Here is a 13,093-nt window from a genome sequence, read left to right on the forward strand (position 1 = left end):
ACTGTTTTTTGTCTCTTTGTTCTCCATGAGATTAAAGAATCCTGCATTTGCTCCCGGAGTGTCACACAGAAGAAATTTTGGAATTGAGCCTGGGTTCCCAAAGTCTTTAATTATCAGTGCTTCCGTGACCTTTCCTGGAACGTGTTCTCAACTTAAAATATTCCACAGCCTCCAAGGCGACGTTGTTGCAAGGATTTGTGAAGGCGACATACCAAATGCTGTCGCCGAAGACCAGGAGGAGGTGACATATGCAGATGTCATTGAATGCAAAGACCAGTTGTCAACCCGCAGCGCGACATGGTGCCATGAACGATGCTGTTGATGGGTTGCTTCAGGTGGAAGAGAAGTGGGATTCCAAAGCTGACTGCAATGGTTCCACTGGCCGACTAATATTAGCTGCTAAGCTTGTAGAAAGGGGAGAGAGTTGATTGGTCAAGCGTAGGTAAAGTAACCTGTGAGCAAACATAATCGTGGAGATGGGCTGGTTTAACCGAGCGGAGATGGGGGCATCGAAAGAAAATCGGGTGGGGTAGAAGGAGATGGAGGACGTGGTGAGGGTATGTCAGGAGATAGACATGAGGAAATTATCATGTGGAGGCCTGACTCTCATCCTTTGGACCGAAAGGGTACACCAAATTTATGGGAAGGTTGGACAAGACTAAACCCAAAAATTCTTCAATTGACTAATTTCTGAAATAAGATGTGCCTGAAAAAGCCATCTCTATGATATGTCGGTGCTTGCGCTCTACAACACCATTTTGTTGTGGTGTGTAGACAAGTATGTTGATAGATGAATGTTCATGAAAGAAGCGACGCATGGAAGAAAAAATTATCAAGATTTGTTGTACAAGAATTGTGTTTGGACAAAGGCAAAAAATGATTTAAAACATGAGAAATAACCATGTGAAAGTAAAATCATCCACAATAGTTAGAAAATAACGATGAAAAAGATGCAATTTTATGTGGCCCCCAAATTGAATAATGGTTTAGAAGAGAAATAGAACTTAAATTAAAAGTAATCGAGTTTGCTTGGACAAACCTCGCAAGCATTATTTGAAAAAGGGAAATTTAAAACATTCTTAGCTAAAAAAGACTGGCCTAAACGGCTGTAAGAGTTGAAAGCATGGTTGCAAATGGTGGGAGAAGGGAAGGCTTGTCTGACGCCAAAGAAACAGTAAAGATTTACCCAGACCAATGTTCCTCGGGTAATGCACCCAATGAAGTCCTTGTGTAAGAGACATCAAATTAACTTTTAGGCACATACAAGACATTGTTTAAAGAAAGAGATGAGTTAAGCATCCCAAAGAAATAATAGAAACTCCAACTGTGGACTGGATGATGATCTGTTGCGCCACTATCAATCAGCCACAGGATAACATGACAAAAGATGTGGCCTGTTGATACTCACTGTCAGATAGATTTGCGTGCATAGTGGGGACAGGTGGCAAGTTAGAGGTTGAAGTTTATAACAGGTATCAAAGTGCAATGCAATGAAGAGGCTTGCGAGATTCGAAGGTCCCTGGTGTTAATTAGAATAGTATGAAGTATGTGGTTTTCTTGGGAAATTAAGGAATAGATGTTGCATGGCAATAAGAGAATTTGTAGGAATCAAACAGATTCCTCTCAAACTATCTTTCATAAATACATGATGTAGCCTGAGCATTTGGTCTTTTGTGTATACACGTTGCTTTAGCTACTAACGTGATGTTTGGGGAATTCAAGATCCAAGATAGGATCATATCAAATTCCTCATACAATCTCTTCAACAAAACCAAGTTTGTTCTTGGCACTCAAGGAGATTCGATCGATGAGTTGTCTCCATTCAACGGTTTGGATACAAGAACCATGCCTTCACTTACTTGTTTCCATCCTACTTCTTTGTCTAGCCATTAACGTCTGGGATTTTTTCAAGAGCTAGGTTTTTCCTTGCTCTGATACCATGTAAAATTGTAATCAAAGGAAGAATATTTGATTACTAGCTTTACAGTGTCAAGGGTATCTATACCCAAATTTCTTACAATCAGACAAGTAAATCATGTACAATCAATTACATATAATCTGGCTAATCACTCAATCCCAAATATATGATTTAGGAACAGCGATGCGAGCGAGAGCCTCCTGTTGACGTTGACGTTGACGATGACGATGACGACTTTGCTGGACTCGCTTGCCCTCTCGACGACCTTGAAGCTGTCGTCATCCTTGAAAGTGAAACCACGACTTTCGATCCCTTCTTGTTCGACAACGTCAAACTTGATGACCACAACATGGCAATTCAAGAGAAGCCCAAGAAACCACCATCCCACGGCAAAGGGAAGAATTTGGAGACCCTCCGCTTGGTGCTATGCGCAAACCCTCCATCTTCTTGTCCACAAAACCCTACGGGGCCAACAAAATCTGATGCTCACCATCAACGGCAACACTGGGATGATGAAGAGAAGTTGGAGAATAGCAAGCGAAAGCTTCACCAAGGCTATCAAGAGTTCCAAAACAAGAGAAAGAAAATTCAACTTGTTGACGTCAAGAACTTGCCTTTGCCGTCTAAGCCTCAGCGAGGCCGGGTTTTGAGCGAGAACAAGCCGTTGATCAGTTCGAGGAAGTACCCAGAGCCTTATGATTTTTCGGAGAGCCAACAAAACCCTAAGGGGCTCACAAAATCTACTGATCATGATCTTCATCATCGGCAAGATTGGGATGATGAAGAGAAGTTGGAGACTAGTGTTCGAAAGCTTCACCAAGGCTATCAAGAGCTCCAAAACAAGCGGAAGAAAATTCAAGTTATCGACGTCAAGAACTTGCCTTTGCCGTCTAAGCCGGGACGAGGTCGGGTTTTGACAAAGAACAAGTTTCTGACTAGCTCCAGGAAGTGCCGAGCCTTCTGATTTCTTGGATATCAGATGTAAGTACCTGGTTTTTGAACCACAAAACGATAATAAGTACATGGTTTTTTAGGAGAGCTAGCACGTTTTTTATTCAATTCATTCTGTAATTGTGATTAGTTTATGTACAATTGTAATTCGAGTTTCTCTACTCCAACTTCTCTTGATCAGTTATGATTATAAAGCAAACTGAAACCCACAAAATACACGAGTGGGATATTTTAATTTGAGCGATTTTAAGTTTTTCTCACTTCTCTTCACAGCCTCTCTATCTCTCTGATTTCTTAACCACAAAATGATTATAAGTACGTGGGTTTTTGTGACAGCAATGCCAACCAATATTCCTAGTGCTTTGATAGACAGGGTCAGAGCCAAGTTATAGATGTTCCTCGTGCTAAAGGTACCTATTTTCCATGTTGGGTAGTGTTTAATTTTTGGACTTGGAAATTGTTTTGAGATATCCCTATTGTTTTTCCTTGTTTATACATTGTTAGTGTAACTTGATGTGCTTCAAAAGCTTTATGTTGTTACACTGGGCTGAGTTTGAGCAGCAATTAGTTGAACCACATGTAATGTATGTTCATTGCGCATGACATGCAGTCATACCCCTTTTATAACATTGAAAACTTTACCAGTATGACACCATACAACTGCTTGCTGGTATATTTCATATTTTAAATGCTTAGATGTCAAGTTCCCTTCGTGCAGTATGATGCCATTTTCAGGCCTCAGATTTGAAACAGGGATCAGGGTACCCTGTTCCCTGATTTCTCTAATGGATTTTGTCGAGTTTGACGTTTGTATAAAAGCATAATCTTTGTGCTTTTTGGGCACCCAAAAGGAAACATTTCATGAAAAGCAGCAATCTTGCTCTTGAAAGTAGAATCTTGCCGTAGTTTGTTTTCTTATTTTACTATGATACAGGTTCCTTGGCTTGTCATGGAATTTGGGGCTACAAAATCAATGTTGATGTAATAAGTGGAGAGTCTTCTTCTTGTATTCAGTGTTAAATTATTCATTCAAATTTAGGGTACTGATTGCTCCTGCTTCATTTCTTTTCTGTTCTTTTGTTCCATTTTCTTACTTTTACAATTGGTTGAGTGAAGAAACCTTTAGAGGAAAAATGTAAACAAAAGCTATTTTTGTAGGTGACCAAAGATGACTATCCGGTCATTTTTCAGGACAACTTCATTGGGGGCGAGGACAAGGTTAGTTCTACTTCTATATAATTTGGTTTCAGGGTGTTTTCAAGGAGCGAAGGGTTACGGACATAACTCTGCTGGAATTGCTTTCCTATGGACCTCAGAAAGAGGCAGGAAAGGTAATCAAATTTGGAGATTGTCCTGTTTTCATATTGATAAATAATATGCATGCATGGAAGGTAGAATATTGTCTAGGATGAAAATTCAGGTCGTTCATTCACATATCCATGTTGGAGGCCTACGCTTAGAAAAAAAAAAAAAAAATAGATGGAAGAATTTTTGAGTGGAAGGTAGAAAAGGATGACTCCCTATGCATCATACTGCAGGAAACTTTAGTTAAGAAGTGATGCGATTTTCCTTTTAATTGGAAACTTCAGTGCCATGGTACCTCTTTTATCATCATCATCGTATATATGCATCACTGGACTAGGAACGGGGAATCCGTTGTACTGATCATAACCACACTTTTCCCACAAACTTCCCCGTTCTTAGGTCCAACAATGGCAATACTGAGACCCCATGTCAGCATTTAGCCAATTTCTCACGAAGCTTATTCATTGAGAGAGAGAAAAATACTGCATCCATTAAATTGCCGAAGTTACCAAACTAAAATTTCATAATTTCCTTTCTTTGTTGAAGTTTTCAACTGCCATGAAAGTGGAAACCGGTTAGGAGTTACCACCCTGTTGGGATCCTCCTGCCAATTTGTGGGAATAATGTTTACCAAGTGTCTAAGTTGTATAAGGGTTGTGAAAAATGGTGGAAAGAAGCCATAGTCATTGCATTTATGGGAAAGGATTCCTCATGGTACCTCTTTTATCATCATCATCGTATATATGCGAGCCTTTGGCTGCAATCCCAACTTTTTGTGCTTCCCTCCTGGTGCATGGATTTTTGAAACTGGGCAAAACATTCCATCAGAGAAATATTCGAATTCAAACTCAGAGTGGTATACTATACTAAGAGTAATGTTGTCCTTTTTTGTTTCCTGGATAGCATCACAGATATATTATTGAGAGTAAATGTTGTCCTTGTTTGTTAGAGACTTTTAATTCCAATGAGTACATACATACACCTGCTACGTATACCTTTTGGATATTTTTGGAAGAACATTTATATTGTGTCCATGCCCTTTCGGGATCCACTGCGCCCATTAGTGTTAGGTGGCGACCACTCAATATCGTATCCTGTTGTAAGAGCTGTCTCCGAGAAGCTTGTGGGACCTGTGGATATCTATAAGGCCTTTGAAGGTAATGAATATTCACGTGCAGGTAAATTCTCATCTGTAAACACAGTTTCCAGTTAGTTTGGAAATGAATATTAGTCCAAATTCATGAAAGGAAATGATATCTGTTTTAGTTTCACATAACCTGGCTATCTATATGTATCATTGCTGATTTTCTCTAATGCATCACTTTTTTGTGAGAAAATTTATAAACATTCTTAACTGATAATATTTGCACCTTTTTTTCCCTGCATTCATAGACTATAATCTTTTGTGTAGGAGGCAGAGTGGCTCATGTACAGTATGCAAATGAACATAGTCCCATGGATTGTGAAGCTTTTGATTCAAGATATTTGGCAGTTACTAGTTAGCCTCCCTGTGTGATTCCGTCCAGTTTAGCCATGTGTTTAGGGAAGCCAATTTCTTAGCTGATGCTCTAGGTAACTTAGGCAATGGGATGTCTCCTCCTCATCTTTGGGAATTTGGCCTCCCTTATTCTGTCGCTTCTGCTTTTTATTTCGACCTCTTTGGGCTTGCGTGCTCTAGTGGTTTTAGTTTGTAATTTTATTTTTCGCATAAAAATAAAAATAAAATTGATATGTGTCCATAGATATAACCATAGTTAACTCTTTGCTTTGTGTTTCTGGAACAATAGTTATATCCACAGATACATATCAAGAAGTAACGTAATCAAAAATTTTGTTAAGAGGAGTCAAGCTTAAATAATTATGATATTCACATTGTAACATTGGAAGGAATTATTTAACAAGGCTAATGCCCAAAAAACCAAACCCCCATGCAAGATACCTAAAAGTCAAAAAGGAAAGCTAATAAATCATATTATGGAATCATTCATGGATTTATTTTAGTTATTTAAAAATATGATTTCTCATATACACATGATATCTAAATTATAGAATTTATAATACGACATAAAGAAGATGAAAAAAAACCATTTTATGAGGTAATCAAGATGATATCGAGTTAAAACCAATTGTTCCATTCTATGCTTTAAATAATAGGTGAAGATATGTCTTGCAGATTCCAGACAACCAATTGTGTCTTTGTATCACTTGACGTTTATGAACATTAGTTATTCAAATGCCAACACATGTTCATCTACTTTTTGCAAGGAGGAAAGCTCGCGCGTTTTCTCTCTTCCCATGAAACATAAAAGCAGCAATAGGTGCAAAGGATACAAACAACAAGATATATAAAGTACAACAATTATGTTGGAGCAATCAATTTTCTTTTCCTAAGTACCTCATAACGTAACATTATTTTGCGAATTAATTTACTAAACTTGGTGTTATATTGGACACAAGACAGGACGAGTCGCGATGGTCTAGAGGACAAATGGTCATGTCATCGCAAGCTTTTTTCCCTTATTCACATGTCACTTGAGATGAGAGACATAACAACATAATAAGACCCACACTGACTATCTTTGGGACAAATCCATTGTGCTGAGGGGCAAAAGTGGACTTGCCCTCCTGATACGGTTCTGTCCTTGGCAAGCCGGAGAAAGGAATTCAGCGACGGCCGGCACCAGTTTGTAGGCCAACCCCAGCAGTACCACCAGCAAAAGCAACAAGCACAAGATTAGATAGATCACAAGGTGGCAGGAAGAGTAGTGTGGAAAAAGCAGAAGCCACAAGAGTGAAGCAACTGAGATTGAACCAAACAGCATCATGGTGACGTGGCACCATTTATATATGTATGCATGACTCTGATCATGTTCATCACTAATAACACTAAGCTTCATAAGCAGCAGCAGTACCCCTAATAAGCTGAAGGCCAAGCAATATCCGAGGACGCTCGACAGAACAACCATCATGATGATCCGATGCGTTTTGAACAGATCTTCCTGTGCATACCTCATCTGCACCAACGTCAGGATCGTTCGGAATGGTGAAGGCAAGAATAGTGTTGTTTTTGCCATGGTGACGCTTAGATGTCGTTGAAGCTTCAAGCAATGTTGGTGGTCTTGCTGCAAAGTTGATGAAGAAGAAGTGCTGATTGTTGATGAAGTGCTGCCTGATGACGAAATTAGAACTGTGAGAATTGATGATATTATTCATCCCAATGTAACAAGGATCAGTTGCCATATACTAGCTATTTTGGTGTTGCTCAGACAGAATATATATAATATATGAAGAACGAAATGCGTGACATGAAACCGGAAGCTGTGTTTTGACAGACGAAATTGAAGTACATGCGTAGTGGTGCCCACATAAAATGGGTACGGAATGTGTTTGTGACATGAAATTGCGAAATGCAAAGTACATGCGTACATGGTAGCCCACATAAAATGGGACCGGAATCTTCATGTGAAAATTTGATTGCATTCTCCCACAGTCAATGTGGAGTCCCTACCCCACCCACAGCGGCAAGAATTTCTACCCTTGAAGACAATGAGGAGCCATCCAAAAGTTACAATTAATTAATGCTTTATGGCGTAGTTGGATTGGTGACATCATAATGGGTCCTGCCATACATGGTTTATCAGGTAACTAAACTGAATAGAGTAACTCTCGTTTTTGCTATTTTTGACCAATAATACAATAACACGTGCGAAATAATTTTTTTACTTATTATTGTGTTATAAATCGAGAATAGTACCATCCTATTACAAGAAAGGTTTTTTTTTTCCAATAACCTCTGATCTTATTGGATTGGCGGAAACCGAAGACGAGACGATGCTTCCTTTCCTCTCCTCCATATTGTTAGTTGGTAGTTTTGGACCATAAGCTTTTACGGTGTAACTTTAGTTTATGGTCAAAAGCTAGCTTTAATTTGTGATGGTCAAGAGCTTTATTTATATGCAGCATCTAAAAAAAGGTTTAGCAAAATTATGCATTTAGAACGGGTACATTTTTAGTCATTGAATTGATCTAATAGATTTAGAATAGGACTAAACTCATTTATACTTTATCGTCATCACTTGTCCACCTCAATCTCCTCTAGAGGAGATTCCATTCATTCTCGCCAGTAGTCCAAGTTCCCTCTTCTGTGAAAATAACAATAATCAAACTAAACCGGTCATTAATTAATTGGATTGGTTTAGAATATTTACTGAAAAAACAACAGTCCATTCGAACGAACATATATATATATATATATATAAATTTTTTATAATACCAATTACATGGTTGTTTTGTGAAAGAAGAGTTATGTACAATGGTTGTATGTAATAATTTATTTATCCTTCTCATTGTATATCCAAATTGTTTTGACTCTACTGCGTGGTAAAAAAAAGAAAACATTTGTGACTGAAGCGTCTCTGCTTCTCAAGTACATGATCAAGCCACTAGCAGCAGCATCATAATATTTGTTGTTGGAGTCAGGTCTGTTCGAATTTTCATTTTATATGTCTACGTCATGGTATGATTTACCTAATGTTAATGAAATGGTGACGTCCAGGTACTACAAATTTATGGCGGTGGTGTATATATCTGTAATGAAATGATTACGTGACTAATATAGAATTTCACGTGGATATATCTATATACAATGATTTAGAATTTCACGCTATATATATTTATATATGGCACTGTCAATATAAAATTTCGTGTGGATGATAGCGGCAAATTGAACACGGGCTTAGCAGTAATCATACAGCAATTGAACATCAACGGCCCATTTGCTTCATTAAATTTGCGTAGCAAATGAATTGTTTTATGGTTAAATGGATAAAAAAGAAAATTATTGTGCCAAATGACTCATTTATCCAAAACACAATTTTCTTTTCTGAGAATCATTGGGTTGGTAGAATGGTATATTTACATACAAAAAAGGGTCAGTTTCTAAATAAAATAATTAGTCATTTTAATTTACATAAAATGTTGTTTCAGTTAGGGTAAGAAAGAAACCGTGTAGATATACAAAACCAGGTCCCTAGCTTTAGCCTTGTAATTGAACTGTGTGGTTTCCAAATTTCTATATGTTGAAAACAAAAAATTACATGACAAGGAAAGGGCCCAAGATAAAAGCCCAAGACAAGAAAGTGCCCCACGTCTGTTGGAGATGCAATGTTCAGTGGGCAACATTCCTTCTTTATCTCTGCCCACTCCATGATTCACCAACCATTTCTTCATGGCTATAAAAAGGCTCAAATGAAAAGCGAAAAAAAAGCCAGAGGCAAAAAGCAGAGGCGAGAAATCAGAAGGAGGAACGACGTGCTACTGAAATTGAAGGCAAGAAGCAAAAGGAGAAAATCCAAAGTGCTGCAAAGAAGAAAGCGTCATGCTGTTGAAATTCTAATAGATTGTTTTGAAGTTTAAAAGTCAAGTGGTATTCAATTAGGAATTTTAAGTAATCAATATAAGTACATTGGTATTCAATTATGATTTTTAAGTAGTCAATAAAAGTACTATGGTATTAAAAAACTTATTGATTTTAAAGTATTTCATAAATGGAGTATTGTGTGAGACCTTTAAGTGGGTAATATAAAGGCCAAAAGTCACTTTTGGTCCCTGTAGTTTGGCACTTCAAACATTTTTGACCCTGTAGTTTCAATTTCATAAATTTTGCCATTGTAGTTTCATATTTGTAGCAATTCAAGGACATGTTAGTATTCTTATCAATTTCTTTAACGATGCAAGGGGGCAATTTCTTCAACCGAAAACCCTTGAGTGTAAAAGCTTGTTTGAAATTCTCCCAATTTCATATTAGGGCTCGAAATTCAACTATTAATCCAATTTTTGAAGAACCTAAACCCAAATGACCAATTTCAAGCACTAATATGAAATTAGGGGAGTTTCAGACGAGCTTTTATTCTCAAGGATTTTGGGTTGATGAAATTACCCCTTGCATCATCAAAGAAATTGACAGGAATACTAACTTGTCCTTGAATTGCTAAAAATATTAAACTACGTGGTCAAAATTGACGGAATTGAAACTATATGGTCAAAAGTGATTGAAATGCCAAACTACAAGTACCAAAAATGACTTTTAGCCTAATATAAATATCAAATCTCACCTTCACATGCTTGATTCTTATAACCCATGCACTGTCCCCAGCAAGAACTAATAAAAAAGAACCACCAACACACCAGACTAGGCATAAAAAACAAAACATACGTCTTCAGACTGGAAGCACGTCAAATCACCTAGCCTAACAAACTAATTCCTTGGGGGGGCATGGGAGTCATCCTTTTGAAGGACAAAGACCAACAAAGTTGGGGGTCTGGCTGCCCAGACCTCCAAGTTATGAATGAGAAACTTGTTGAACAAATTCTAAAGATTGCAGTGAGAGTTGGTGTGGAATTTCAAGTGAAGTGGGTAGAGGATGAGAAGATTATGGTGGTGGTGAGAAAAGAAAAGGTGAAGGAGGCCATAGAGAAATGGAGAAGAAAGCCAAGGGAGGAGAGAGAGAGCCAGACAGTTAGCAGAGATGACAATATTGAAAGAAGAATCAGCCACTATATGTATAACACATTACCTCCATTGAAGGACACGTCAATAATTGACCAAAGCCAAATAAGGAAAAAAAAAAAAAACACAAATGCATTGATTTTTCATTTAGTTGGCTTGACCAAAAAAAAAAACCTGTCACAACAAAATCTCGAAAAGAAAATAATTGGGCTAAGAGGGATTCATTTCTTGCAAAAAAATCAATGCGGAAGGGTTTAGGGCCTGAAGAAGGTATCTAATTATCTAAATAATACTAAATCCTTGGTTCTCCACAAACATTCAATTTTTTATTTGATCAAGATAAGTCAGTTTTGTTTAAAATAAAATAAAATAAAATAAATTTCACCACAATATAATATTTAGTGGTCAATTTGTGGGAATAATGTTTGTCAAGTGTCTAATTTGCATAGGGGTTGTGAAAAATGGTGGAAAGAAGCCATAGTCATTGCATTTCCGGCAAAGGATTCCTCATGGTACCTATTTTTGAAACTGGAAAAAACATATATATTACTGAGAGTGAATGTGTCCATACCCTTTCAGGATCTACTGCACCCATTAGTGAGTAGTAAGCAAAAGCTTCACTAAGGCTATCAAGAGTACCAGAACAAGAAAAAGAAAATTCAAGTTCTTGACATGAAGAATTTGCCTTTGGAGCCTAAGCCGCAAGGAGGCCGGGGTTTGAGCAAGAATAAGCGGTTGAATTAATTCAAGGAAGTGTCAAGCCTTCTGAATATCTTGAACAGCTGTAGGCTATAGCACAACCTTTCTTATTGTATACTTTATTCAATTAATTAATTAATTAATTTTGATTACTAATTAGTGATACAACAAAACATATAAGTTGTTGTTTCAGCATTAAAGGTTTCATTGGGGTCACAAGTGTGGCTTTCAGCATTAAACGTTTCATTGAGGTCATTCAATGATTAATCACGTGCCCCAAAAAAAAAAACATGCAAGGAGGAAAAAGCTCGCGCCTTTACTCCCTTTCTATGAAACTGAAAAGCAAGCAATATATAGGTGCAAAATAAACAACAAAACTCATGTTCAAGCCATCCATTTTCTTTTTCTCAAGTACCTATAACGTTACACATAACATGATTTGGTGAATTAATTTACTAAACTTGGCGGCGTTATATATTAGACACAAAACAGGACGAATCATGATCCAGAGGACAAATGGTCATCATTTCTTCCTTTTTCACATGTCACTTGAGATTGTTACCGAGATCCTAACTTAATTAAGATATTTATTTCCCAGTTTATTAGGATTATATTTTTTTCCTTTTTGTACAGATATTGTGTAATTAGGTTTTTATCTTGTTTCCTAGTTTGATCTTAATAGGGTTACATCTTTGTACTATAAATACCTTTTTTTAGATAATGAAATACAACCTAAAAAATATTCTATCCATATTGTTTGACTATGAGAGACACAACAACATAATAAGACCCAGATTGATTATCTTAGGGACAAATCCACTGTGATGAGGGGCAAAAGTGGACTTGCTCTCCTGACATGGTTCTGTCCTCGGCCAACCGGAGAAAGGAATTTAGCGACGGCCGGCACGAGTTTGGAGGCCAAGCCCAGCAGCACTAACAAGCTCAAGATTAGATAGATCACAAGGCGGCTGGAAGAGGAGTGTGGAAAAAGCAGAAGCCACAAGAGTGAAGCAACTGAGATTGAACCAAACAGCATCATGGTGACGTGGCACCATTTATATATGTATGCATGACTCTGATCATGTTCATCACTAATAACACTAAGCTTCATAAGCACCAGCAGTACCCCTAATAAGCTGAAGGCCAAGCAATATGCGAGGACGCTGGAACAAACAACCATCATGATGATACGGTGCGTTCTGAACAGATCTTCTTGTGCATACCGCATCTGGACCAACGTCAGGATTGTAGGAATGGTGAAAGCAAGAATAGTGTTGTTTTTGCCATGGTGACGCTTAGATGTCGTTGAAGCTTCAAACAATGTTGTTGGTTGTGCTGCAAAGTTGACGAAGAAGAAGTGTTGATTGTGTATGAAGTGCTGCATGATGACGACATTAGAACTGTGAAGATTGATGACATTCATTCCAATGTAAAAAGGATAAGTTGCCAATGCCATATACTATAGCTATTTTGGTGTTGCTCAGACAGAATATATATATATATATATATATATATATATATCTGTGTGTGTGTGTGTAGAAAGAGCTGGGTTTTGAGGCTTGAGTTTGTCTATATACAATGTTCATAGACTTTGGCTTGTTCCTTCCTGGAATTTGCATTTACATTTTAAAAAACACACCCTCTAGAATGTGCCTGTCTGCGTATATATATATTTCCAAGTCTTTTATTATTTTTTATTGGATATGACAGAA

General features: G+C 37.5%; 1 protein-coding gene across 1 annotated transcript; it reads left to right on the forward strand.

Moving 5' to 3' along the window:
- Window positions 1-25: 25 nt before the first annotated feature.
- On the forward strand, window positions 26-5,922 carry LOC148917230 (uncharacterized). The gene is made up of 5 exons (XM_089052384.1): window positions 26-241; window positions 336-407; window positions 2,094-2,899; window positions 3,206-3,279; window positions 4,028-5,922. The coding sequence occupies exons 1-3, from the start codon at window positions 26-28 to the stop codon at window positions 2,880-2,882; spliced, it is 1,077 nt and encodes a 358-aa protein (XP_088908510.1). The 3' UTR covers window positions 2,883-2,899; window positions 3,206-3,279; window positions 4,028-5,922.
- Window positions 5,923-13,093: the final 7,171 nt, after the last annotated feature.

Source organism: Prunus mume, linkage group LG5 (assembly GCF_029339155.1).
Source record: "Prunus mume cultivar Tortuosa linkage group LG5, ASM2933915v1, whole genome shotgun sequence".
In the NCBI taxonomy this organism is placed as follows: Eukaryota; Viridiplantae; Streptophyta; class Magnoliopsida; order Rosales; family Rosaceae; genus Prunus; species Prunus mume.

Excerpts from the sequence above, each read along its gene's own strand:
- LOC148917230 (XM_089052384.1), top strand. The coding sequence starts at position 26 with ATGAGATTAAAGAATCCTGCATTTGCTCCCGGAGTGTCACACAGAAGA. Across the intron at positions 242-335 it reads TCGCCGAAGACCAGGAGGAG|GTGGAAGAGAAGTGGGATTC; the intron begins GTGACATATGCA and ends GGGTTGCTTCAG. Across the intron at positions 408-2,093 it reads TAATATTAGCTGCTAAGCTT|GAACAGCGATGCGAGCGAGA; the intron begins GTAGAAAGGGGA and ends TATATGATTTAG.